General features: G+C 44.1%; 1 protein-coding gene across 2 annotated transcripts in view; it reads right to left on the bottom strand.

Annotated features, from left to right (window-relative positions):
- Window positions 1-446: 446 nt before the first annotated feature.
- Window positions 447-27,654, bottom strand: part of LOC139561161 (tumor necrosis factor ligand superfamily member 10-like) — an 85,019-nt gene continuing 57,811 nt past the window's right edge. The window contains exons 3-6 of one of the 2 annotated variants that reach the window (XM_071378074.1): window positions 16,491-16,527; window positions 15,938-16,045; window positions 2,248-2,414; window positions 447-1,359 (exon numbers count right to left, since the gene is read on the bottom strand). In XM_071378074.1, the coding sequence (XP_071234175.1) occupies window positions 1,069-1,359; window positions 2,248-2,414; window positions 15,938-16,045; window positions 16,491-16,527 (603 nt within the window). In that variant the 3' untranslated portion in view covers window positions 447-1,068. The remainder of the gene's footprint in view (window positions 1,360-2,247; window positions 2,415-15,937; window positions 16,046-16,490; window positions 16,528-27,654) is intronic. The other variant, XM_071378075.1, reaches the window with a different exon arrangement.

Here is a 27,654-nt window from a genome sequence, read left to right as displayed (position 1 = left end):
CCAGCTTTGTGTGTATGCGTCAGTGTGTGTGAGCCCTGCTGCAGTGTGTTCGCTTGTTTAACCTTACCCCTGAGCCAACCATGGAGCCAAGGAACACTGGAGAAACACACACACACACACACACACTCCGCTTGGCCACTGACATTTACCAGACTGCAAAGGGAGGTGTGTGTGTGTCAGAGAGGAGTGTGTGTAGGGTGGGGATCTGTGCTGTTTGTCTCTTTCTAGAGTCATTTTAGAGAGACAGATTCTACAGAGTCATTTTAGAGAGAGAGAGGGAGAAAGTGCCACAGTTCAGGTAAGAGGCTGCATACCACTCTCTCTCTCCTCCTCTTTCATTATTTCTCTCTCTCTCTCTTTCTCTCTCTCTCTCTCTTTCTCTCTCTCTATCCCTGCTTCACAGTGTCCCATGTCATAAACACAACTAAAGTAAGAATCCTCTTCCAAACAGTCTTACATCCCATGTTTAAAAGTCCTCAACTCTTCTTCTTCCTCCAAATGGTCTGTACACAACACAGATACAAAATAGAAGTCATTTTTCTAATTTCCCAAACGGCCACATGTCCAGTCAGAACCCTCAGAACGGATGGTCAACTCCATAGAAATAGAATGAATAGAACAGAACTCATTCTACATTCTGTGATCAACTCCTTCCATTCTATACAGTCAGTATGTAACCTATGCACACATGGCACAAAACTATCACAAATGTGTTATTTTATTCTCGCTACCGTTCTGTTCCATAGATCCACATTCTATTATGTGATTTATATATCAATAAACCAATACATTCTTCTGTCATTTGATCCTCAGTGTCTGTCCAACGTTTTCTCCCTCCTTCTCATATAGAATCATATGGAATCCACAGATCCCTTCTAGAATTCACTTTGGAGCGTCCAGGGAAGCAGGGAGAGTAGGGATTTAATCCTTGGGGTTTCCCCCTTCCCCCCCCCCCCCCCCCCCTTTCCTTACCCTGGCAGTGTCCTGACCCTGTCCTCCTTTCCTTTTTATCCCACCCATCCCCCTCTTCCGGCGGTGTACCACCCTCTCTTCTCCATCCGTCCATCTTTACAGGTCCAAACGGAATGCTCCAAAATAACTGGCTGAATCCTCTGCGTGGACCATGGAGGGGGACGAGACAGAGACAAAGAGCTCGTCGCCGGCCCTCAGCTCAAACAGCCCTCCCTGGTACACAGAGTGGAGGGCGTACTCCGCGTCTGGGGCCCAACACTTGGTGCCTACACCCTTCAGCAGCTGGATGGGTCTCAGGTAGGACGTCTTCTTGTATACACACTGGACCAGCTGGTGACTGGTTGTATGCTGGTCCCCTTCATTAAGGGATGGGTAGCGGAAGTACACCTGGGGAGGGAGGGAGAGTGGGATGGAAGGACGGATGGAGGGAGGGAGGGAGGGATGGAGAGGGAGGGACAAATAGAGAGGAAGACAGAGAGGGAGGCAGGGAGGGAGAGAGAGATGGAGAGGGAGGGACAAATAGAGAGGGAGACAGGGAGGGAGTCAGAGAGGGGGAGAGGGAGGGACAAATAGAGAGGGAGACAGAGAGGGAGTCAGAGAGGGGGAGAGGGAGGGACAAATAGAGAGGGAGACAGAGAGGGAGGCAGGGAGGGAGAGAGAGATGGAGAGGGGGGGAAAAATAGAGAGGGAGACAGAGAGGGAGGCAGGGAGGGAGAGAGAGATGGAGAGGGAGGGACAAATAGAGAGGTAGGCAGGGAGGGAGAGAGAGATGGAGAGGGAGGGACAAATAGACAGGGAGGGAGAGAGAGATGGAGAGGGAGGGACAAATAGAGAGGGAGACAGAGAGGGAGGAAGGGAGGCAGGGAGGGAGGGAGCGAGAGAGAGAGAGAGGGAGGGACAAATAGAGAGGGAGGCAGGGAGGGAGGGAGGCAGGCAGGGAGGGAGGGAGGGATAGAGGTACAGAGAGAAAGGAGAGGTAGAGATTAATTGAATGGTACTTGATTGATGTCTAGAAGGGACATTTCTTTGTCACAGGCTTGTATGAACATCCAAAACATGTATTAGAAGTAATGAAAAAAACAGTTTACGGGCTAAATTCAATCCGTAGCGCTGAATACATGTGCTACAGAGCGATAGAAATTTAAAGGCAATGTTCCCGCGTCAGTGGAGACTGCATTCAACGTAAACGCTGTATTCCCCTATACATTTCAACCCTGCTATAGCTCTGAGTGATACGGATTGAATCGAGCTCTGAGTCTGAAAACATTAGCCTACCTGTGAGTACAGGTAGTACCGCCCATCCTGGGGCACACGCAGCCTCCCATTGGCTAAGGTCATGTTGTGAAGATGGGCACCAAAGCTCTGATTGGCCCAGGAACGGACAGCGTGGCGACATGATTGGTGGAGGTCGGGCTGGGGGGTGGGGTACGAAGGAGACCCTGCTGAGGGAGGGAGGGAGAGAGAGCGAGAGAGAGAGAGAGAGAGAGAGAGAGAGAGAGAGAGAGAGAGAGAGAGAGAGAGAGAGAGAGAGAGAGAGAGAGAGAGAGAGAGAGAGAGAGAGAGAGAGAGAGGGAGGGACAAATAGAGAGGGAGGCAGGGAGGGAGGGAGGCAGGCAGGGAGGGAGGGAGGGATAGAGGTACAGAGAGAAAGGAGAGGTAGAGATTAATTGAATGGTACTTGATTGATGTCTAGAAGGGACATTTCTTTGTCACAGGCTTGTATGAACATCCAAAACATGTATTAGAAGTAATGAAAAAAACAGTTTACGGGCTAAATTCAATCCGTAGCGCTGAATACATGTGCTACAGAGCGATAGAAATTTAAAGGCAATGTTCCCGCGTCAGTGGAGACTGCATTCAACGTAAACGCTGTATTCCCCTATACATTTCAACCCTGCTATAGCTCTGAGTGATACGGATTGAATCGAGCTCTGAGTCTGAAAACATTAGCCTACCTGGAAGGAATGCAGTTTGGAAACCTACCAAAAAACAATTAGGCAACAGCAAATTCAATCCCTTTTAGACAACTTCCTGGGTAAAATGTTCCACTGCAATAGTGAAGGTGTAAACTTGGCAGTAGAAAATCTTAACAGTATATTTGACCTCTCAGCTTCCCTATCAAATCTAAAAATCTCAAATAGAAAACCGAAGAAAATGAACAACAATGACAAATGGTTTGATAAAGAATGCAAAAATCTAAGAAATAAATTGAGGAACCTGTCCAACCAAAAACATAGAGACCCGGAAAACCTGAGTCTACGCCTTCACTATGGCGAATCACTAAAACAATACAGAAATACACTACGGAAAAAGAAGGAACAGCACGTCAGAAATCAGCTCAATGTAATTGAAGACTCCATAGACTCTAACCAATTCTGGGAAAATTGGAAAACACTAAACAAACAACAACACGAAGAATTATCTATCCAAAATGGAGATGTATGGGTAAACCACTTCTCCAATCTTTTTGGCTCTATAACAAAGAATAAACAACAAAAACATATACATGATCAAATACAAATCCTAGAATCAACTATTAAAGACTACCAGAACCCATTGGATTCTCCAATTACCTTGAATGAGTTACAGGACAAAATAAAAACCCTCAAACCCAAAAAGGCCTGTGGTGTTGATGGTATCCTTAATGAAATGATCAAATATACAGACAACAAATTCCAATTGGCTATACTAAAACTCTTTAACATCGTCCTTAGCTCTGGCATCTTCCCCAATATTTGGAACCAAGGACTGATCACCCCAATCCACAAAAGTGGAGACAAATTTGACCCCAATAACTACCGTGGAATATGCGTCAACAGTAACCTTGGGAAAATACTCTGCATTATCATTAACAGCAGACTCGTACATTTCCTCAATGAAAACAATGTACTGAGCAAATGTCAAATTGGCTTTTTACCAAATTACCGTACAACAGACCATGTATTCACCCTACACACCCTAATTGACAACCAAACAAACCAAAACAAAGGCAAAGTCTTCTCATGCTTTGTTGATTTCAAAAAAGCCTTCGACTCAATTTGGCATGAGGGTCTGCTATACAAATTGATGGAAAGTGGTGTTGGGGGTAAAACATACGACATTATAAAATCCATGTACACAAACAACAAGTGTGCGGTTAAAATTGGCAAAAAACACACACATTTCTTCACACAGGGTCGTGGGGTGAGACAGGGATGCAGCTTAAGCCCCACCCTCTTCAACATATATATCAACGAATTGGCGCGGGCACTAGAACAGTCTGCAGCACCCGGTCTCACCCTACTAGAATCCGAAGTCAAATGTCTACTGTTTGCTGATGATCTGGTGCTTCTGTCACCAACCAAGGAGGGCCTACAGCAGCACCTAGATCTTCTGCACAGATTCTGTCAGACCTGGGCCCTGACAGTAAATCTCAGTAAGACCAAAATAATGGTGTTCCAAAAAAGGTCCAGTCACCAGGACCACAAATTCCATCTAGACACCGTTGCCCTAGAGCACACAAAAAACTATACATACCTCGGCCTAAACATCAGCACCACAGGTAACTTCCACAAAGCTGTGAACGATCTGAGAGACAAGGCAAGAAGGGCCTTCTATGCCATCAAAAGGAACATAAATTTCAACATACCAATTAGGATCTGGCTAAAAATACTTGAATCAGTCATAGAGCCCATTGCCCTTTATGGTTGTGAGGTCTGGGGTCCGCTCACCAACCAAGATTTCACAAAATGGGACAAACACCAAATTGAGACTCTGCATGCAGAATTCTGCAAAAATATCCTCCGTGTACAACGTAGAACACCAAATAATGCATGCAGAGCAGAATTAGGCCGATACCCACTAATTATCAAAATCCAGAAAAGAGCCGTTAAATTCTACAACCACCTAAAAGGAAGCGATTCCCAAACCTTCCATAACAAAGCCATCACCTACAGAGAGATGAACCTGGAGAAGAGTCCCCTAAGCAAGCTGGTCCTAGGGCTCTGTTCACAAACACAAACACACCCCACAGAGCCCCAGGACAACAGCACAATTAGACCCAACCAAATCATGAGAAAACAAAAAGATAATTACTTGACACATTGGAAAGAATTAACAAAAAAAACAGAGCAAACTAGAATGCTATTTGGCCCTAAACAGAGAGTACACAGTGGCAGAATACCTGACCACTGTGACTGACCCAAACTTAAGGAAAGCTTTGACTATGTACAGACTCAGTGAGCATAGCCTTGCTATTGAGAAAGGCCGCCGTAGGCAGACATGGCTCTCAAGAGAAGACAGGCTATGTGCACACTGCCCACAAAATGAGGTGGAAACTGAGCTGCACTTCCTAACCTCCTGCCCAATGTATGACCATATTAGAGAGACATATTTCCCTCAGATTACACAGATCCACAAAGAATTCGAAAACAAATCCAATTTTGATAAACTCCCATATCTACTGGGTGAAATTCCACAGTGTGCCATCACAGCAGCAAGATTTGTGACCTGTTGCCACAAGAAAAGGGCAACCAGTGAAGAACAAACACCACTGTAAATACAACCCATATTTATGTTTATTTATTTTAACTTGTGTGCTTTAACCATTTGTACATTGTTACAACACTGCATATATATAATATGACATTTGTAATGTCTTTATTGTTTTGAAACTTCTGTATGTGTAATGTTTACTGTTCATTTTTATTGTTTATTTGACTTTTGTATATTACCTACCTCACTTGCTTTGGCAATGTTAACACATGTTTCCCATGCCAATAAAGCCCCTTGAATTGAATTGAATTGAATTGAGAGAGAGAGAGAGAGAGAGAGAGAGAGAGAGAGAGAGAGAGAGAGAGAGAGAGAGAGAGAGAGAGAGAGAGAGAGAGAGAGAGAGAGAGAGAGAGAGAGAGAGAGAGAGAGAGAGAGAGAGAGAGAGAGAGAGAGAGAGAGAGAGAGAGAGAGAGAGAGAGAGAGAGAGAGAGAGAGAGAGAGAAATGACAAATGGAGAACAGAGACAGAGTTGTGTGTGGGAGGAATAAAGGGAAAGGGGAGAGGTGGAGGGAAGAAGAAACATAGGCAGCGGTGGAGACAAAGAGGAGAAAATGAAGGGAGGGAGAGAAGGAAGGAGAGGTAGAAAATAAAGGAGCATGGGAGGGTTAAGCAAACAGAAAAGTCACATTCCAGCAGGAAGATCAATATCAAATAAGCATGGGCATGTTTCTCAAATGGCGCCCTATTCCCTATATAGGGCACTACTTTTGAATAGAGCCCTATTGGTCCTGGTTAAAAGTAGTGCCCTACATAGGGAATAGTGTGTCATTCGGGACGAAAGGTGTGTCTTTAATTTGAACAAACTGATTCCTAATGTTCATATTAGTTTAACCACACACACACACACACACACACACACACACACACACACACACACACACACACACACACACACACACATCCTCTGGTGGAAGTTCCAGAATGTTCTATTCTCTCTTCGTATCCAGTATTCTCTCTTCGTATCCAGTATTCTCTCTTCGTATCCAGTATTCTCTCTTTGTATCCAGTATTCTCTCTCATATATCCAGTATTCTCTCTTCATATCCAGTATTCTCTCTTTGTATCCAGTATTCTCTCTCATATATCCAGTATTCTCTCTTCATATCCAGTTTAACAAGGGTAATTTAATATCCCATCTATTGTCTATAAAACCTGATGATTATGTCTCTGAAGAACTAAATCCTACTGGACAGTGCTAGGCGATGACATAAAACACATGTGTACATTCGTGCATGTGTGTGTGTGTGTGTGTATGTGTGTGTGTGTGTGTGTGTGTGTGTGTGTGTGTGTGTGTGTGTGTGTGTGTGTGTGTGTGTGTGTGTGTGTGTGTGTGTGTGTGTGTGTGTGTGTGTGTGTGTGTGTGTGTGTGTGTGTGTGTGTGTGTGTGTGTGTGTGTGTGTGTGTGTGTCTTCCTCTTTCTCACAGGTATGATTCCAGTAATGTCAGTCATAGTCTTTTAACTGGCCTGGAATGCTCTTCCTCACTTCCTTACAAGAAGATCCAGGACTATCTGCCATGTAGGAAACGTTCCCAGATCAGTTATGTCGTTCTGGGAAAAGCAGGTGAATGATTGAGTCCTTTTCTTCCTGTCTACTGACTACCCGCTGGGCACAGACATCAGTTCAACATCTAGTTTTGATTTACATTTGGTTGAGTTGTCAACTAACCGTGAATCCAATGTGACAGCAACAAAACATTTAGCTGGATTTAGGTTGATTACTTAAAAAAAAAAAATCTGATCAGTTTTCCACTTTGATTCAACGTTATCATTGAATTTGTTTGTTGAAATGACGTGGAAACAACGTTAATTCAAGCAGTTTTTGCCCAGTGGGTTTTGACTAACAGAGGCCGTGGCCTGAGAGAGACAGAGAGAGACAGAGAGACAGAGAGACAGAGATACTTGAATCAGTCATAGAGCCCATTGCCCTTTATGGTTGTGAGGTCTGGGGTCCGCTCACCAACCAAGATTTCACAAAATGGGACAAACACCAAATTGAGACTCTGCATGCAGAATTCTGCAAAAATATCCTCCGTGTACAACGTAGAACACCAAATAATGCATGCAGAGCAGAATTAGGCCGATACCCACTAATTATCAAAATCCAGAAAAGAGCCGTTAAATTCTACAACCACCTAAAAGGAAGCGATTCCCAAACCTTCCATAACAAAGCCATCACCTACAGAGAGATGAACCTGGAGAAGAGTCCCCTAAGCAAGCTGGTCCTAGGGCTCTGTTCACAAACACAAACACACCCCACAGAGCCCCAGGACAACAGCACAATTAGACCCAACCAAATCATGAGAAAACAAAAAGATAATTACTTGACACATTGGAAAGAATTAACAAAAAAACAGAGCAAACTAGAATGCTATTTGGCCCTAAACAGAGAGTACACAGTGGCAGAATACCTGACCACTGTGACTGACCCAAACTTAAGGAAAGCTTTGACTATGTACAGACTCAGTGAGCATAGCCTTGCTATTGAGAAAGGCCGCCGTAGGCAGACATGGCTCTCAAGAGAAGACAGGCTATGTGCTCACTGCCCACAAAATGAGGTGGAAACTGAGCTGCACTTCCTAACCTCCTGCCCAATGTATGACCATATTAGAGAGACATATTTCCCTCAGATTACACAGATCCACAAAGAATTTGAAAACAAATCCAATTTTGATAAACTCCCATATCTACTGGGTGAAATTCCACAGTGTGCCATCACAGCAGCAAGATTTGTGACCTGTTGCCACAAGAAAAGGGCAACCAGTGAAGAACAAACACCATTGTAAATACAACCCATATTTATGCTTATTTATTTTAACTTGTGTGCTTTAACCATTTGTACATTGTTACAACACTGTATATATATAATATGACATTTGTAATGTCTTTCTTGTTTTGAAACTTCTGTATGTGTAATGTTTACTGTTCATTTGTATTGTTTATTTCACTTTTGTGTATTATCTACCTCACTTGCTTTGGCAATGTTAACACATGTTTCCCATGCCAATAAAGCCCCTTGAATTGAATTGAATTGAATTGAGAGACAGAGAGAGACAGAGAGAGACAGAGAGAGACAGAGAGAGACAGAGAGACAGAGAGACAGAGAGACAGAGAGAGAGATGTACAAGGAGAGAGAGAGAGAGAGAGGTCATGATCAGATGATCAGATGAGCTCCTGCATTTTTCAGCATTTTCTTTAAAAAAGATAGATTTAGAGTTAGTTAAACTTGGATTTTTTGTGGAACTGAGAGAGATACAGCTTCAACTGTATTCAACTGTAACTGACTTGATACAGCTTCAACTAGCACTGACGTGTCAAGTGAGAGGTGTCAAAGACCATTAGCCCAACAATGGCAGGAGAGTCGAATAGTCTACCCCAACCAAATGGAGAGGCCTTAGAAGCTCCCTCCTGCTGTTCAGAGGTAATTAAAATACAGTACCCTGTGAGTGTAAAGAATGATAAGGCAAGAAAAGAGCACAAAATGAAGCTCCTTATGGAAAATCAAGAGACACTTTTTGCTGACTATTACAAAAATGGGAACATCAGCAACCTTATCTTCCACACAAACCATCCCCTGGCATGGCACAGTGCTATATTAGCACACTACCCCTCTGTTAAGAGAGGGGGGGTTAACGAGGGGTGGAAACTCAGGATACTTGACAACGAGGACTCTGAGTCAGCTAACATAAATCTATATAAGTCTGGAACAGTATTGGTACAGGGCAACCCCAAACAGTTTCCGCTGGACTTTCACCTAATCAAAGAATTAGCCCAGCAGGAGAAGCTCTCCCTTGATAAAGATACCCCCACCCCAAGCGGGTCAGACCAGACCTCTTCATCATATAACCCCACAGACGAGCAACCCTCAGCAGACAGTCAACCTCCCAGTACAGAGCACTTCTCCCTCATTGAAATGAAGGATAAATTCACCCAGCTGGAGGTAAGGCAGGTGGAGCTGGAACAGCAGGTGATTACACTCCAGTCAGCACAGACCCAGACAACAGTCCAGCACAACAACCCCTTAACCAGACCAGGAGAGCTGGAGGTGGAGAGAGACATATCTGCACTCTGGACAGTGGTGAGACAACTTCAACAGGAGAAAGAGCAGAAGCAGGAGCAGAACAAAGCACTAGAGGAGAGGATCAGACTGCTGGAGGAGAGGGAGAGGGGGATGGAGGAGAGGATCAGACTGCTGGAGGAGAGGTTGAGGGGGATGGCATGTGACAGAGAACAACCCACTAGGGAGGTGGCCATCCCCACAGAGACGCCAGCAGAACAGCCCACCTCAGCACCGGACAAAAGTCTCGACACCACAGCAGAACAGTCCACACCAGACCCTGACCATAGAGTCAACATCACAGCAGAACAGACAAAAGAAAAAACCCAAGCCCAGCAGCTCTCACCCCCCCTGAGCACCCCCCCTGTCAGCCACCCTGATAGCCCTCCTGACAACCCCCCCACACCCACTGAGAACAAACACAAGACACAGATTGTTCTCCTTATGGACTCAAATGGGAAATATATAGAAGAAAAAAAACTTTTTCCCAAACACAGTGTGTCTAAACTCTGGTGTCCAAACACCCAGCGCGCCCTAGACCTTCTGTCTGAGGACAAACTAGGCTCACCTAGCCACATAATAATACACACAGGCACAAACGACCTGAGAGCAAAGCAGGAAAGGGTGGCCACAGCACTGAAGGGAGTGATTGAAAAAGCTTCTTCTACTTTCCCCAATGCACAAGTGGTTATCTCCACCCTGCTACCACGAAAAGACTTCCACCCTGCTACAATACAGCGGGTAAACGCAAGCATTTCCCGTGACTGTGCCTCAAAACCAAATGTTTTCCTGGCCCACCACTCCACCCTGGACTTGAACAGCCTCTATGACCAGGTCCACCTCTATAAGGCAGCAGTGCCCACCTTTGTCCGGACTCTAAAGGACATCGCTCTCAAACGCAGCCCCAACACTTCACACAGGAGCAACAGATCAATAGACACCCCACCCAGACCAGCGAGACACCCTCCAAGACCTGCAGGACCCCCCCGTGGACCTACACATAGAGGACCCACGCCAAGAGGACTTACATCCAGACCACAGCACCCCCAGACACATCCACACCCCCACCCCAACCAATCAACACCCCCCCACATCAACCATGCCCACACCCCATTTAGGCCCCCTCAGATCAGACCTATGCCACTCCTGCCCACCCCATGCACCCCACCCCCGCAAAGAGAGCATCAACATGGAAGTCACACATACGCCCAGGTAGTGAGCGGGCAAACAGGCCCAACCCCCACTCTTACACTCGCCCAAGCCAACGGCATGTACCAGATGCTCAGCAGGCTCTGCTCACACTTACTGGCCTGAGGCCAAACCACACGGCCAACAACATTGGACACTTTATGGAACAAAAAGCCTTCACTATATCATCCTGGAATATCCAAGGCCTGAGGTCATCTGCCTTTGGCCTAAAGAGCAGGAACACGGACTTCACCAAAGAAATCGGTAATGCAGACATTGTCATCCTGCAAGAAACATGGTATAGCGGAGACGGACCCACTGGTTGCCCTCTAGGTTACAGAGAGCTGGTAGTCCCATCCACCAAACTACCAGGTGTGAAACAGGGAAGGGACTCAGGGGGAATGCTAATTTGGTATAGAGCAGACCTAACTCACTCCATTAAATTAATCAAAACAGGAACATTTTACATTTGGCTAGAAATTCAAAAGGAAATTATCTTAACAGAGAAAAATGTCCTCCTGTGTGCTACCTATATCCCCCCACTAGAATCCCCATACTTTAATAAAGACAGCTTCTCCATCCTGGAGGGGGAAATCAATCATTTCCAGGCCCAGGGACATGTATTAGTCTGTGGCGACCTAAATGCCAGAACTGGACAAGAACCTGACACCCTCAGCACACAGGGGGACAAACACCTACCTGCAGGTGACAGCATTCCCTCCCCCATATGCCCCCCTAGGCACAACTATGACAACATAACCAACAAAAACGGGTCACAACTCCTGCAGCTCTGTCGCACGCTGGGTATGTACATAGTCAATGGTAGGCTTCGAGGGGACTCCTATGGTAGGTTCACCTATAGCTCATCTCTTGGCAGTAGCACTGTAGACTACTTTATCACTGACCTCAACCCAGAGTCTCTCAGAGCGTTCACAGTCAGCCCACTGACACCCCTATCAGACCACAGCAAAATCACAGTCTACTTGAACAGAGCAATACTCAATCATGAGGCATCAAAGCCAAAGGAACTGAGTAACATTAAGAAATGCTATAGATGGAAGGAATGCAGTTTGGAAACCTACCAAAAAACAATTAGGCAACAGCAAATTCAATCCCTTTTAGACAACTTCCTGGGTAAAATGTTCCACTGCAATAGTGAAGGTGTAAACTTGGCAGTAGAAAATCTTAACAGTATATTTGACCTCTCAGCTTCCCTATCAAATCTAAAAATCTCAAATAGAAAACCGAAGAAAATGAACAACAATGACAAATGGTTTGATAAAGAATGCAAAAATCTAAGAAATAAATTGAGGAACCTGTCCAACCAAAAACATAGAGACCCGGAAAACCTGAGTCTACGCCTTCACTATGGCGAATCACTAAAACAATACAGAAATACACTACGGAAAAAGAAGGAACAGCACGTCAGAAATCAGCTCAATGTAATTGAAGACTCCATAGACTCTAACCAATTCTGGGAAAATTGGAAAACACTAAACAAACAACAACACGAAGAATTATCTATCCAAAATGGAGATGTATGGGTAAACCACTTCTCCAATCTTTTTGGCTCTATAACAAAGAATAAAGAACAAAAACATATACATGATCAAATACAAATCCTAGAATCAACTATTAAAGACTACCAGAACCCATTGGATTCTCCAATTACCTTGAATGAGTTACAGGACAAAATAAAAACCCTCAAACCCAAAAAGGCCTGTGGTGTTGATGGTATCCTAAATGAAATGATCAAATATACAGACAACAAATTCCAATTGGCTATACTAAAACTCTTTAACATCGTCCTTAGCTCTGGCATCTTCCCCAATATTTGGAACCAAGGACTGATCACCCCAATCCACAAAAGTGGAGACAAATTTGACCCCAATAACTACCGTGGAATATGCGTCAACAGTAACCTTGGGAAAATACTCTGCATTATCATTAACAGCAGACTCGTACATTTCCTCAATGAAAACAATGTACTGAGCAAATGTCAAATTGGCTTTTTACCAAATTACCGTACAACAGACCATGTATTCACCCTACACACCCTAATTGACAACCAAACAAACCAAAACAAAGGCAAAGTCTTCTCATGCTTTGTTGATTTCAAAAAAGCCTTCGACTCAATTTGGCATGAGGGTCTGCTATACAAATTGATGGAAAGTGGTGTTGGGGGTAAAACATACGACATTATAAAATCCATGTACACAAACAACAAGTGTGCGGTTAAAATTGGCAAAAAACACACACATTTCTTCACACAGGGTCGTGGGGTGAGACAGGGATGCAGCTTAAGCCCCACCCTCTTCAACATATATATCAACGAATTGGCGCGGGCACTAGAACAGTCTGCAGCACCCGGTCTCACCCTACTAGAATCCGAAGTCAAATGTCTACTGTTTGCTGATGATCTGGTGCTTCTGTCACCAACCAAGGAGGGCCTACAGCAGCACCTAGATCTTCTGCACAGATTCTGTCAGACCTGGGCCCTGACAGTAAATCTCAGTAAGACCAAAATAATGGTGTTCCAAAAAAGGTCCAGTCACCAGGACCACAAATTCCATCTAGACACCGTTGCCCTAGAGCACACAAAAAACTATACATACCTCGGCCTAAACATCAGCACCACAGGTAACTTCCACAAAGCTGTGAACGATCTGAGAGACAAGGCAAGAAGGGCCTTCTATGCCATCAAAAGGAACATAAATTTCAACATACCAATTAGGATCTGGCTAAAAATACTTGAATCAGTCATAGAGCCCATTGCCCTTTATGGTTGTGAGGTCTGGGGTCCGCTCACCAACCAAGATTTCACAAAATGGGACAAACACCAAATTGAGACTCTGCATGCAGAATTCTGCAAAAATATCCTCTGTGTACAACGTAGAACACCAAATAATGCATGCAGAGCAGAATTAGGCCGATACCCACTAATTATCAAAATCCAGAAAAGAGCCGTTAAATTCTACAACCACCTAAAAGGAAGCGATTCCCAAACCTTCCATAACAAAGCCATCACCTACAGAGAGATGAACCTGGAGAAGAGTCCCCTAAGCAAGCTGGTCCTAGGGCTCTGTTCACAAACACAAACACACCCCACAGAGCCCCAGGACAACAGCACAATTAGACCCAACCAAATCATGAGAAAACAAAAAGATAATTACTTGACACATTGGAAAGAATTAACAAAAAAACAGAGCAAACTAGAATGCTATTTGGCCCTAAACAGAGAGTACACAGTGGCAGAATACCTGACCACTGTGACTGACCCAAACTTAAGGAAAGCTTTGACTATGTACAGACTCAGTGAGCATAGCCTTGCTATTGAGAAAGGCCGCCGTAGGCAGACATGGCTCTCAAGAGAAGACAGGCTATGTGCACACTGCCCACAAAATGAGGTGGAAACTGAGCTGCACTTCCTAACCTCCTGCCCAATGTATGACCATATTAGAGAGACATATTTCCCTCAGATTACACAGATCCACAAAGAATTCGAAAACAAATCCAATTTTGATAAACTCCCATATCTACTGGGTGAAATTCCACAGTGTGCCATCACAGCAGCAAGATTTGTGACCTGTTGCCACAAGAAAAGGGCAACCAGTGAAGAACAAACACCACTGTAAATACAACCCATATTTATGTTTATTTATTTTAACTTGTGTGCTTTAACCATTTGTACATTGTTACAACACTGCATATATATAATATGACATTTGTAATGTCTTTATTGTTTTGAAACTTCTGTATGTGTAATGTTTACTGTTCATTTTTATTGTTTATTTGACTTTTGTATATTACCTACCTCACTTGCTTTGGCAATGTTAACACATGTTTCCCATGCCAATAAAGCCCCTTGAATTGAATTGAATTGAATTGAAATTGATGTATGTTTTTTTTTACCCTTGGTTATTGTTGTCCCGTTGACAATTTTGATTCTTATTATTTTCATATTGTAAATATCCAAAGTAAGCTTTGGCAATATGTACATTGTTACGTCATGCCAATAAATTGAATTGAAATTGAGAGAGAGAGAGAGAGAGCTGATGGTAATAACATCATAACACTAGTCAAACCTGCCTACGCCCTGCTATATGCACACAATAAACTGATACCGTACACACACACACATACACATGCACACACACACTGATACTGCACTGATAGACACACAAACATATTCATAATAAACTGAAAGAACTCTGGCCAACAAACAAGCATTATCTTTTTGGAATCTTGATTAACCTGTTCTCTTTCTATCTATCTCTCTATCTATATATCTCTCTTTCCATCTCTCTTTCCATCTATCTATCTCTCTTTCTTTCTATCTATCTATCTCTCTATCTCTCTCTCTTTATATCTCTCTTTCCATCTATCTCTCTTACTATCTATCTCTCTATCTATCTATCTCTCTTTCTTTCTCTCCCTCTTTCTATCTATCTCTCTTTCTATCTATCTCTCGATCTATCTCTCTTTCCATCTATCTCTCTTTCTATCTCTCTTTCCATCTATCTCTCTTTCTATCTCTCTTTCTATCTATCTCTCTTTCCATCTATCTCTCTTTCTATCTATCTATCTCTCTATCTATCTCTCTTTCTTTCTCTCCCTCTTTCTCTCTTTCTATCTATCTCTCTTTCTATCTATCTATCTATCTATCTATCCATCTATCTATCTCTCTTTCTCTCTATCTCTCTTTCTTTCTCTCCCTCTTTCTTTCTATCTCTCTTTCTTTCTCTCCCTCTTTCTTTTTATCTCTCTTTCTTTCTCTCCCTCTTTCTTTCTATCTCTCTTTCTTTCTCTCCCTCTTTCTTTCTATCTCTCTTTCTTTCTCCCCCTCTTTCTTTCTTTCTCTCCCTCTTTCTTTCTATCTCTCTTTCTTTCTCTCCCTCTTTCTTTCTATCTCTCTTTCTTTCTCCCCCTCTTTCTTTCTTTCTCTCCCTCTTTCTTTCTATCTCTCTTTCTTTCTCTCCCTCTTTCTTTCTATCTCTCTTTCTTTCTCCCCCTCTTTCTTTCTTTCTCTCCCTCTTTCTTTCTATCTCTCTTTCTTTCTCCCCCTCTTTCTTTCTTTCTATCTCTCTTTCTTTCTTTCTCTCCCTCTTTCTTTCTATCTCTCTTTCTTTTTCTTTCTTTCATTCTTTCTTTTCATTTTTCTCTCACACACACCAACACACTCTGCTCACCTTGAGCACTGCTGTCTCTGAGGGTCAGGTGGGCTGACGGACGCTGGGTCACAGAGGTCGCAAACGTTGACCCGGAAGTGTTGAAGGTGCGAGGTAACGTTCTCGCTTCTGATAGAGAGGTGGAGAAATCTGTCATTATTATATCATTATCATCACCATCATCATCCTCATCACCATCATCATAAAAAAAACATGTTTTAGATTCAGAACCATGATAGGAGATCGGTATGTATAGATATAGTTCTCGTTCTGGATTCAGAACCATGATATCTACCGTTAGAGTTGTGATTGTTGTCATTGTTTCGAAGAGTCAAAGGTCACGTGTAAGTCATGTATGTATTTGTGAAGACACACATTTTGTTTTCGATATCGAAATCATGATACAGGATCGTCACGTATGTACAGAGTTGTTATTGCTTATGAGTGTCAACCAAAGGTCATGCACGTACAGTATGATAGGGGATAGGTGTACCAGTAGAGTTTGAAATGTTGTCATTGTATACGACTGTCAACCAAAGGTCATGCAGATAGACAATTTGAAAGACTGACTCACCCTGAAACGTCTGCTTGGAGATTATGCTCTCGGTCACCTGTAAAATAAACATAAAGATGTCTCATGAAAACAGTTGGCTCATGGACATCATCATCATCATGACTACCATCATCATCACCATCATCATCATCATCATCGTCGTCATCATCATCTCATCACCATCATCATCACCGCCATCATCATCATCATCATCACTACATCATCACCATCATCATCACCGCCATCATCATCATCATCACTACCATCATCATCACTACCATCATCATCATTATCATCATCATCACTACCATCATCACCATCATCATCACTACCATCATCATCACTACCATCATCATCATTATCATCATCATCACTACCATCATCACCATCATCATCACTACCATCATCAACGCCATCATCATCATCACTACCATCATCATCACTACCATCATCATCACTACCATCATCACCGCCATCATCACTACCATCATCATCATCATCATCAATACCATCATCATCATCATCATCAATACCATTATCATCACCATCATCACCATCATCATCATCATCATCAGCACTATCACCACCATCATCATCATCAAACCCATTAACATCATCATCATCACTACCATCATCATCATCATCATCACTATCATCATCATCATCATCATCACCATCATCACTACCATCATCATCACCGCCATCATCATCATCATCACTACCATCATCATCATCATCATCATCATCAACACAACCATTAGCATCATCATCATCACTACCATTATCATCATCATCATCATCATCATCATCATCATTATCATCATCATCATCACTACCATTATCATCATCATCACTACCAGTATCACTCCCATCATCACTACCATTATCATCATCATCATCATCAACACAACCATTAGCATTATCATCATCATCACCACTACCGTCATCAGCATCATCATCAACACAACCATTAGCATTATCATCATCATCATCACTACCATTATCATCATCATCACTACCATCATCGTCACTACCATTATCATCATTAGCACCATTATCATCACTACCATTATCACCATTATCATCACTGCCATCATCATCACTACCATTATAATCGTCACTATCAGTTACATGCTCTAGTTTAGTTTCTCCCTGATACCATTTCTCTGGCATGTACGGTAGTCTTGACTTCCTCAAGTTAAAAACACTTAGTTAAGCTGTCATCTCATAACATAACACAATGAATCTCTCCCTCCCTCGCTTTATCTCACTCACTCACTCACTCACTCACTCACTCACTCACTCACTCACTCACTCGCTCACTTTCTCCCCCATCCCCCATCCCTCACCCCCCCATCCCTCACTCCTTTGATGGAACACTTCAACCAGAACACCTGGGTTCTGCTGCATTCCACCTCTCCACCTCTCTATCTCTACATCTACCTCTACCTCTCCACCTCTCTATCTCTACCTCTCTACCTCTACCTCTCCACCTCTCTATCTCTACATCTACCTCTACCTCTCCACCTCTCTACCTCTACCTCTCTACCTCTCCACCTCTCTACCTCTACCTCTCTACCTCTACCTCTCCACCTCTCTACCTCTACCTCTCTACCTCTCTACCTCTACCTCTCTACATCTACCTCTCCACCTCTCTACCTCTCTACCTCTCTACCTCTACCTCTCTACATCTACCTCTCCACCTCTCTACCTCTACCTCTCTACCTCTCTACCTCTACCTCTCTACATCTACCTCTACCTCTCCACCTCTCTACCTCTACCTCTCTACCTCTCTACCTCTACCTCTCTACATCTACCTCTCCACCTCTCTACCTCTACCTCTCTACCTCTCTACCTCTACCTCTCTACATCTACCTCTCCACCTCTCTACCTCTACCTCTCTACCTCTACCTCTCTACATCTACCTCTCCACCTCTCTACCTCTACCTCTCTACATCTACCTCTCCACCTCTCTACCTCTACCTCTCTACCTCTCTACCTCTACCTCTCTACCTCTCTACCTCTCTACCTCTCCCTCTCCACCTCTCTACCTCTACCTCTCTACCTCTACCTCTCTACCTCTCTACCTCTACCTCTCTACCTCTCGACCTCTCGACCTCTCGATCTACATCTACCTCGCTACCTCTCTACCTCTCTACCTCTACCTCTACCTCTCTACCTCTACCTCTACCTCTACCTCTACCTCTCTACCTCTATACCTCTACCTCTACCTCTACCTCTACCTCTCTACCTCTCTACCTCTCTACCTCTACCTCTGTCTAACCTCTACCTCTGTCTAACCTCTACCTCTACCTCTCTCTCTATCTGTCTACCTCTACCTCTCTCTCTCTCTCTCTCTCTCTCTCTCTCTCTCTCTCTCTCTCTCTCTCTCTCTCTCTCTCTCTCTCGCTCTCTCTCTCGCTCTCTCTCTCTCTCTCTCTCGCTCTCTCTCTCGCTCTCTCTCCCTCATTCTGTTCTTCCTCATGCTAGTCTTCCCCACCCCCTTGCAGAGTCGTATCGATGGTGTGTTTCTTGGCAGTGTTCTGCTTCCGAACCTCCACCATACCCTGAGCCAGTTACTCAACCCAACGTGTTACTCAACCCAACGTGTTACTCAACCCAACGTGTTACTCAACCCAACGTGTTACTCAACCCAACGTGTTACTCAACCCAACGTGTTACTCAACCCAACGTGTTACTCAACCCAACGTGTTACTCAACCCAACGTGCTGCTCAACCCAACGTGTTACTCAACCCAACGTGCTGCTCAACCCAACGTGTTACTCAACCCAACGTGTTACTCAACCCAACGTGTTACTCAACCCAACGTGCTGTTCAACCCAACGTGTTACTCAACCCAACGTGTTACTCAACCCAACGTGTTACTCAACCCAACGTGCTGTTCAACCCAACGTGCTGTTCAACCCAATAGCTCAGTGTGTATGTGTGTCCACCCACCCATGTGTATCACTTAGGGAGAGCCTAAGCAGAGAAACAGAGAGACTGAGTGGTTGAACGCTTGGCTGAACAAAGCAAAGCAAAGCCAGCCAGGCCCCAAGGCTACCCTCCTCAACCCCAGGTTCCACTGCTCCTCAGAGCAGAACATTGCCAGCACATGGCTTCAATGGAGAAAACAGAGTGAAGTATGCAGCAGAGGGTTTCAGACTCACCACAGTATGCAGCAGAGTGTTTCAGACTCACCACAGTATGCAGCAGAGTGTTTCAGACTCACCACAGTATGCAGCAGAGGCTTGCAGATGCACCACAGTATGCAGCAGAGGGTTTCAGACTCACCACAGTATGCAGCAGAGGGTTTCAGACTCACCACAGTATGCAGCAGAGGGTTTCAGACGCACCACAGTATGCAGCAGAGGGTTTCAGACTCACCACAGTATGCAGCAGAGGGTTTCAGACGCACCACAGTATGTAGCAGAGGGTTTCAGACACACCACAGTATGCAGCAGAGGGTTTCAGACTCACCACAGTATACAGCAGAGGGTTTCAGACTCACCACAGTATGCAGCAGAGGGTTTCAGACACACCACAGTATGCAGCAGAGGGTTTCAGACTCACCACAGTATGCAGCAGAGGGTTTCAGACTCACCACAGTATGCAGCAGAGTGTTTCAGACGCACCACAGTATGCAGCAGAGTGTTTCAGACTCACCACAGTATGCAGCAGAGGGTTTCAGACTCACTACAGTATGCAGCAGAGGGTTTCAGACGCACCACAGTATGCAGCAGAGGGTTTCAGACTCACTACAGTATGCAGCAGAGGGTTTCAGATGCACCACAGTATGCAGCAGAGGGTTTCAGACTCACTACAGTATGCAGCAGAGGGTTTCAGATGCACCACAGTATGCAGCAGAGGGTTTCAGATGCACCACAGTAGTCTGCACTCATAACACTGGCAATATCCGATATGACAGAAGCATGACATTTGTTTGTTTTCTGTAGAGAGTTACTATGGGAGGGTATTGATATATGTCTCTGTGTGTTTGTGTGTGTGTGTACATGTATATGAAATGTGTGTTCCTACTTATAGTGTGTGTGTGTGTGTGTGTGTGTGTGTGTGTGTGTGTGTGTGTGTGTGTGTGTGTGTGTGTGTGTGTGTGTGTGTGTGTGTGTGTAGTGTACTCAGTGTGTGTGTGTGTGTGTGTGTGTGTGTGTGTAGTGTACTCAGTGTCTGTGTGTGTGTGTGTGTGTAGTGTACGCAGTGTGTGTGTGTAGTGTACTCAGTGATTGTGTGTGTGGTGTACTCAGTGTGTGTGTGTGCGTGTGTGCGTGTGTGTGTAGTGTACTCAGTGTGTGTAGTGTAGTGTGGTATAGTGTACTCAGTGTGTGTAGTGTAGTGTACTCAGTGTGTGTAGTGTAGTGTACTCAGTGTATGACGTGTAGTGTAGTGTACTCGGTGTGTATAGTGTGGTGTAGTGTACTCAGTATGTGTAGTGTAGTGTACTCGGTGTGTGTAGTGTAGTGTAGTGTGGTGTAGTGTAGTGTAGTGTAGTTTAGAGTAGTGTACTCAGTATGTGTAGTGTACTCGGTGTGTGTAGTGTAGTGTACTCAGTATGTGTAGTGTAGTGTACTCAGTTTGTGTAGTGTAGTGTGGTGTAGTGTAGTGTGGTGTCCTCCGTGTGTGTAGTGTAGTGTACTCGGTGTGTGTAGTGTGTGTAGTGTAGTGTACTCGGTGTGTGTAGTGTGTGTAGTGTAGTGTACTCGGTGTGTGTAGTGTAGTGTAGTGTAGTGTACTCAGTGTGTGTAGTGCAGTGTAGTGTACTCAGTGTGTGTAGTGTAGTGTACTCGGTGTGTGTAGTCTGTGTAGTGTACTCGGTGTGTGTAGTGTGTGTAGTGTAGTGTACTCGGTGTGTGTAGTGTAGTGTACTCGGTGTGTGTGGTGTAGTGTGGTGTACTCCGTGTGTGTAGTGTAGTGTGGTGTAGTGTAGTGTAGCGTACTCAGTGTGTGTAGTGTAGTGTAGTGTACTCGGTGTTCTGTGTAGTGTAGTGTAGTGTAGTGTACTCGGTGTGTGTAGTGTAGTGTAGTGTAGTGTAGTGTAGTGTACTCCGTGTGTGTAGTGTAGTGTGGTGTAGTGTAGTGTGGTGTACTCTGTGTGTGTAGTGTAGTGTGGTGTAGTGTAGTGTAGTGTAGTGTAGTGTGGTGTACTCGGTGTGTGTAGTGTAGTGTAGTGTGGTGTACTCGGTGTGTGTAGTGTAGTGTAGTGTAGTGTAGTGTAGTGTAGTGTACTCAGTGTGTGTAGTGTAGTGTAGTATAGTGTAGTGTGGTGTACTCGGTGTGTGTAGTGTGGTGTAGTGTTGTGTAGTGTAGTGTACTCGGTGTGTGTAGTGTAGTGTAGTGTACTCAGTGTGTGTAGTGTAGTGTAGTGTGGTGTACTCAGTGTAGTGTAGTGTAGTGTACTCAGTGTAGTGTAGTGTAGTGTACTCAGTGTAGTGTAGTGTAGTGTACTCAGTGTGTGTAGTGTAGTGTAGTGTAGTGTACTCAGTGTGTGTAGTATAGTGTGGTGTAGTGTAGTGTAGTGTACTCAGTGTAGTGTAGTGTAGTGTACTCAGTGTAGTGTAGTGTAGTGTAGTGTACTCAGTGTGTGTAGTGTAGTGTAGTGTGGTGTACTCGGTGGTATGTGTAGTGTAGTGTGGTGTACTCGGTGTAGTGTAGTGTAGTGTGGTGTACTCGGTGTTCTGTGTAGTGTAGTGTAGTGTAGTGTGGTGTACTCTGTGTTCTGTGTAGTGTAGTCTAGTGTAGTGTGGTGTAGTGTACTCAGTGTGTGTAGTATAGTGTCGTGTGGTGTAGTGTAGTGTAGTGTAGTGTACTCCGTGTGTGTAGTGTAGTGTAGTGTACTCAGTGTAGTGTAGTGTAGTGTACTCAGTGTGTGTAGTGTAGTGTAGTGTAGTGTACTCAGTGTGGTGTAGTGTACTCGGTGTGTGTAGTATAGTGTAGTGTAGTGTAGTGTACTCAGTGTGTGTAGTGTAGTGTAGTGTAGTGTAGTGTAGTCGGTGTGTGTAGTATAGTGTAGTGTAGTGTAGTGTGGTGTGGTGTACTCGGTGTGTGTAGTATAGTGTGTGTAGTGTAGTGTAGTGTAGTGTAGTGTAGTGTGGTGTACTCAGTGTGTGTAGTGTAGTGTGGTGTAGTGTACTCGGTGTGTGTAGTGTAGTGTAGTATAGTGTAGTGTGGTGTAGTGTGGTGTAGTGTAGTGTGGTGTACTCGGTGTGTGTAGTGTAGTATAGTGTGGTGTGGTGTACTCGGTGTGTGTAGTGTAGTATAGTGTAGTGTAGTGTGGTGTAGTGTAGTGTACTCAGTGTGTGTAGTGTAGTATAGTGTGGTGTGGTGTACTCGGTGTGTGTAGTATAGTGTAGTGTGGTGTAGTGTAGTATAGTGTGGTGTAGTGTGGTGTAGTGTAGTGTGGTGTAGTGTAGTATAGTGTAGTGTGGTGTGGTGTGGTGTAGTGTAGTATAGTGTAGTGTGGTGTGGTGTGGTGTAGTGTGGTGTAGTGTAGTGTGGTGTAGTGTACTCAGTGTGTGTAGTGTAGTATAGTGTGGTGTGGTGTACTCGGTGTGTGTAGTATAGTGTAGTGTGGTGTAGTGTAGTATAGTGTGGTGTAGTGTGGTGTAGTGTAGTGTGGTGTAGTGTGGTGTACTCGGTGTAGTGTAGTGTAGTATAGTGTGGTGTAGTGTAGTGTGGTGTAGTGTGGTGTACTCGGTGTAGTGTAGTGTAGTATAGTGTGGTGTAGTGTAGTGTGGTGTGGTGTGGTCTGTGTTCTGTGGGGAGTTTCCTGGAATTTGCCCACCTGGAAGCAATCATCTTCGAGGTCATGACAGTTCCTCTCAGTCTCGCGCCACCGAAATACTTCCCCCGGTAAACGAACCATGGAACCATTGAGAGCAACACTGACCTAGGACATAGTTAACATTTCTGACGTCTCAAGTTGCCCATCAGGTGATACTTGTTATAGTGTATGTCTAATTTTATGTCTTACAATGAGGAAAGTCATTTGCTTTCACAGTGCAGTTTTTTGGCTTATAGCACTGAGAGCAAAAAGCCGTGTTCTAAATGTGATGAAGGTCAAAGTTAGAGATCTGATAACAACCATAAAAGTAACACAGCTGCACAAATAACAACAAACAGACTAAAGTCTTCAACCTTTCACCCTTTCTACAGAGGCCCTTGTAAAACACACAGAGCCTGCAGAGAAAGAACGGAGAAACAAAAGTCCTGATTCTTAAGATGATTCTGTGCAGAACCCTTCTGGGCCAATACTCAAAGCAACACAAAGTAGGATGTTATGTTATTCATTATGATCTTAAATCCTAAACTGATCCTGGATCAGCAACACTCCTAGTCGTCACCGCTTTGTGAATACGGTCGCTGATCTCAGAAAGAGATTTACAGAGTCTGGATTTAATGAACATTCTTATAAGACGTTTTCTAAATTTGCCCTTTGCATGCACCTCAGAACTTTTATGTGGTTTTCTTTTTTTATTGAAGCTTCTTCTCGTCAAAATAGTTTTTAGTGAGTCCATGTCCCAGTTATTAACTGGAACAGTGAGTGAAGAAGGAGGGGACAGGGACAGACAAGTATGCACATGAAGGAGTATTAGACCTGGGAGCTGGCGCTGGAAATACAATACTATAATGTGTGTGTGTGTGTGTGTGTGTGTGTGTGTGTGTGTGTGTGTGTGTGTGTGTGTGTGTGTGTGTGTGTGTGTGTGTGTGTGTGTGTGTGTGTGTGTGTGTGTGTGTGTGTGTGTGTGTGTGTGTGTGTGTGTGGTGCAGGTTTGGACCAGTCTTAGCTCTGTATGGCTCTGTGGCATGAAAAGGGAAACTTATCTTACTATAATCTACTCTAAGAAGTTACTGTTCCCCCTGTTCTTTCAGCAGGGTTTATAATTAATAAGTAACTTATACCTCCTTTAATAAGAGACAGATATAGAAATATGATAGATAGAATGGACATGGTCTAAGGGCTACACAGACACAGAACCCTATCTAATATTATGGCTCTGCTAAACGGAAGCGTTACTGATTCAACAATAGTGTGAAGGTCATTTCAGATTGAGACGCCATACGCAGCGTTCACCGTGAATGCAGTCTCCACTAAAGCGGGAACATTGCCTTAAAAGTTAAACCACGCTGTAAAGCTGAACTTCCGCGTACGGATTGAATAGAGCCCCGTAAATCTAGTTAAAGTGACTTACTTTCCCCCGTTGTCACGAATCCCACCGAAGGCGGTTCCTCTTCCTGTTCGGGCGGCGCTCGGCGGTCGTCGTCACCGGTCTACTAGCTGCCACCGATCCCCTTTTCTCCTTTTCAGTTGGTTTGGTCTTATTGGTTTCACCTGTTTCTAGTTTGGTTTTGGGCTATTGAAGCTGGTAATGCCCGCCGGCTGTTGTGCGGGCTTGTTCTTCTGTGCGTTTGTTGTGGATTGTGTTTTGTATTTTCGCCGGACTGATTTTGGTCCTGTCTGTTTTGTATGAGCCTGGTGTGTTGGCGTGACCGTGTCAGTACCAGGATTAAATACTGTTTAGTCCTAACCCTCGGCTCCCTGCACCTGATTCCTCAACCCATTCTTCACACCCGTTCTATAAGCAGGCTCTATAATGAATGAGTTTAAACTTTATTTAAAGCTGGAATCCACAGCGGTGAAACGGCCGCGTCCGTTTGCGATATTACAACAACAACCACGCTACTTCGATAGAACGGCAGAGTTTGATTTTTTTTTTCTCTCCCGGATCGTGGATACTCATGTCAATCAAACAAAAAACAATATGAAATGCGCCTGGGGCGGCCAGTGGAGCCTATCGTGGATCTCAGCTTTAAAAGACGGCTAGAAATATAGGAAGCGTCTGAGTGATATACATATCTGGGTTTATGGCACGGACAGGGAATCTACTTTGTGAAGTTACTGCTTCTCTCTTTCGGACAGGGCCGATGATTTAATAATTCATTTATACCCTCCTTTATTTTCATTTAACCTTTATTTAACAAGGCAAGTCAGTTTAAGAACAAATTCTTATTTACAATGACTGCCTCCTTTAGGGAGGTAGAAATATAGTAGAAAGAATGGACACGGTCTGAGATTGTACAGCATTGAGAGTGGGTGGAAAACCTATCTAGTCTAATCTACTTTATGAAGTTACTGTTTCTCTCTTTCAGCAACATTTAATAGGTACCTCCATTAGGCATAGTAGATCCATTCTGGGATTGAGTTCAGGAATACTATCTAGTCTAATCTACTTTATGAAGTTACTCTTTATCTCTGTCTTTCTTTCAGCAGTGGTGATGATTTAATAATTCACTTATTAACTTCCTTCAGAAGGTAGAAATATAGTAGACAGAATGGACACGGTCTGAGATTGACTGTACGGCATTGAGAGTGGGAGGGAAACCTATCGAGTCTAAATTCTACACCAAGAAGTTACTGTTTCTCTCGGTCTTTCTTTCAGTAATTTATACTGTACCTACTAGACACAGAAATACAGTAGAACTGTTTAATTTAAAGATGCACAATGCAGAAATCGCTCCGACATTTCTTGGTTGCTAAATTTCTTATAGTTCTCCTAAATTCAGTTTTTTTTTATGACATAACAAGCAAGTATAGTGTAGAGAGTCCTTGTACCATCTAAACCGCTGTGAAATATATTTTTCAATAATGAAAAAAATATATATTTTCACTTGTTTGAAGCTGGTGTACAAAACTGAAAGTAAAAGACGCAAAAACGAAACTTAAAACAGGAAGCATAGAAATAGAGCACATAGAACAGATCTACCGCTTCTTAGACTTGTTTTCAATGAGAATAACAGATCTATAACTCACATTTCTATGTGACACTTTATCTGGCCTAAAGGTCTACGACACACAACTGACTAATCACAGAGAACGGAGGGAAAAAACCACAATCTCTCTCTCTCTCTCTCTCTCTTCTCCGTCCTCGGAGAAGAGAGAGAGAGAGATTGTGTTTTGTTTTTAGATTGGTGACAGTTTCCGTTAGACCTGCCTGAAAACGACCATATTCACACACAAACATTGAATAATTCACAGCCTCAAAGATCTGAGAGCAATTATATAATTACATTTCTACAACCTCAGCATCAGAAACACACCATGGCATCGCCTCAATGGGGACTTTTTCCGCATGTGCGTGTCTCCACTGGTGCCTCCACTGCCTGCAGTAGGTAGATAACTAACATGTCTGGTACCTCCGCTGCCTGCAGTAGGTAGATAACTAACATGTCTGGTACCTCCACTGCCTGCAGTAGGTAGATAACTAACATGTCTGGTACCTCCACTGCCCGCAGTAGGTAGATAACTAACATGTCTGGTGCCTCCACTGCCTGCAGTAGGTAGATAACTAACATGTCTGGTACCTCCACTGCCTGCAGTAGGTAGATAACTAACATGTCTGGTACCTCCACTGCCTGCAGTAGGTAGATAACTAACATGTCTGGTACCTCCACTGCCTGCAGTAGGTAGATAACTAACATGTCTGGTGCCTCCACTGCCTGCAGTAGGTAGATAACTAACATGTCTGGTACCTCCACTGCCTGCAGTAGGTAGATAACTAACATGTCTGGTACCTCCACTGCCCGCAGTAGGTAGATAACTAACATGTCTGGTACCTCCACTGCCCGCAGTAGGTAGATAACTAACATGTCTGGTGCCTCCACTGCCTGCAGTAGGTAGATAACTAACATGTCTGGTACCTCCACTGCCTGCAGTAGGTAGATAACTAACATGTCTGGTACCTCCACTGCCCGCAGTAGGTAGATAACTAACATGTCTGGTACCTCCACTGCCCGCAGTAGGTAGATAACTAACATGTCTGGTACCTCCACTGCCTGCAGTAGGTAGATAACTAACATGTCTGGTACCTCCACTGCCTGCAGTAGGTAGATAACTAACATGTCTGGTGCCTCCACTGCCCGCAGTAGGTAGATAACTAACATGTCTGGTACCTCCACTGCCTGCAGTAGGTAGATAACTAACATGTCTGGTACCTCCACTGCCTGCAGTAGGTAGATAACTAACATGTCTGGTACCTCCACTGCCTGCAGTAGGTAGATAACTAACATGTCTGGTACCTCCACTGCCTGCAGTAGGTAGATAACTAACATGTCTGGTACCTCCACTGCCCGCAGTAGGTAGATAACTAACATGTCTGGTACCTCCACTGCCTGC

The sequence above is a fragment of the Salvelinus alpinus genome, chromosome 31 (assembly GCF_045679555.1).
Source record: "Salvelinus alpinus chromosome 31, SLU_Salpinus.1, whole genome shotgun sequence".
Taxonomy (NCBI): Eukaryota; Metazoa; Chordata; class Actinopteri; order Salmoniformes; family Salmonidae; genus Salvelinus; species Salvelinus alpinus.
Note: the sequence above shows the minus strand (reverse complement) of the source record. Positions and strands in the feature narration are given on the sequence as shown.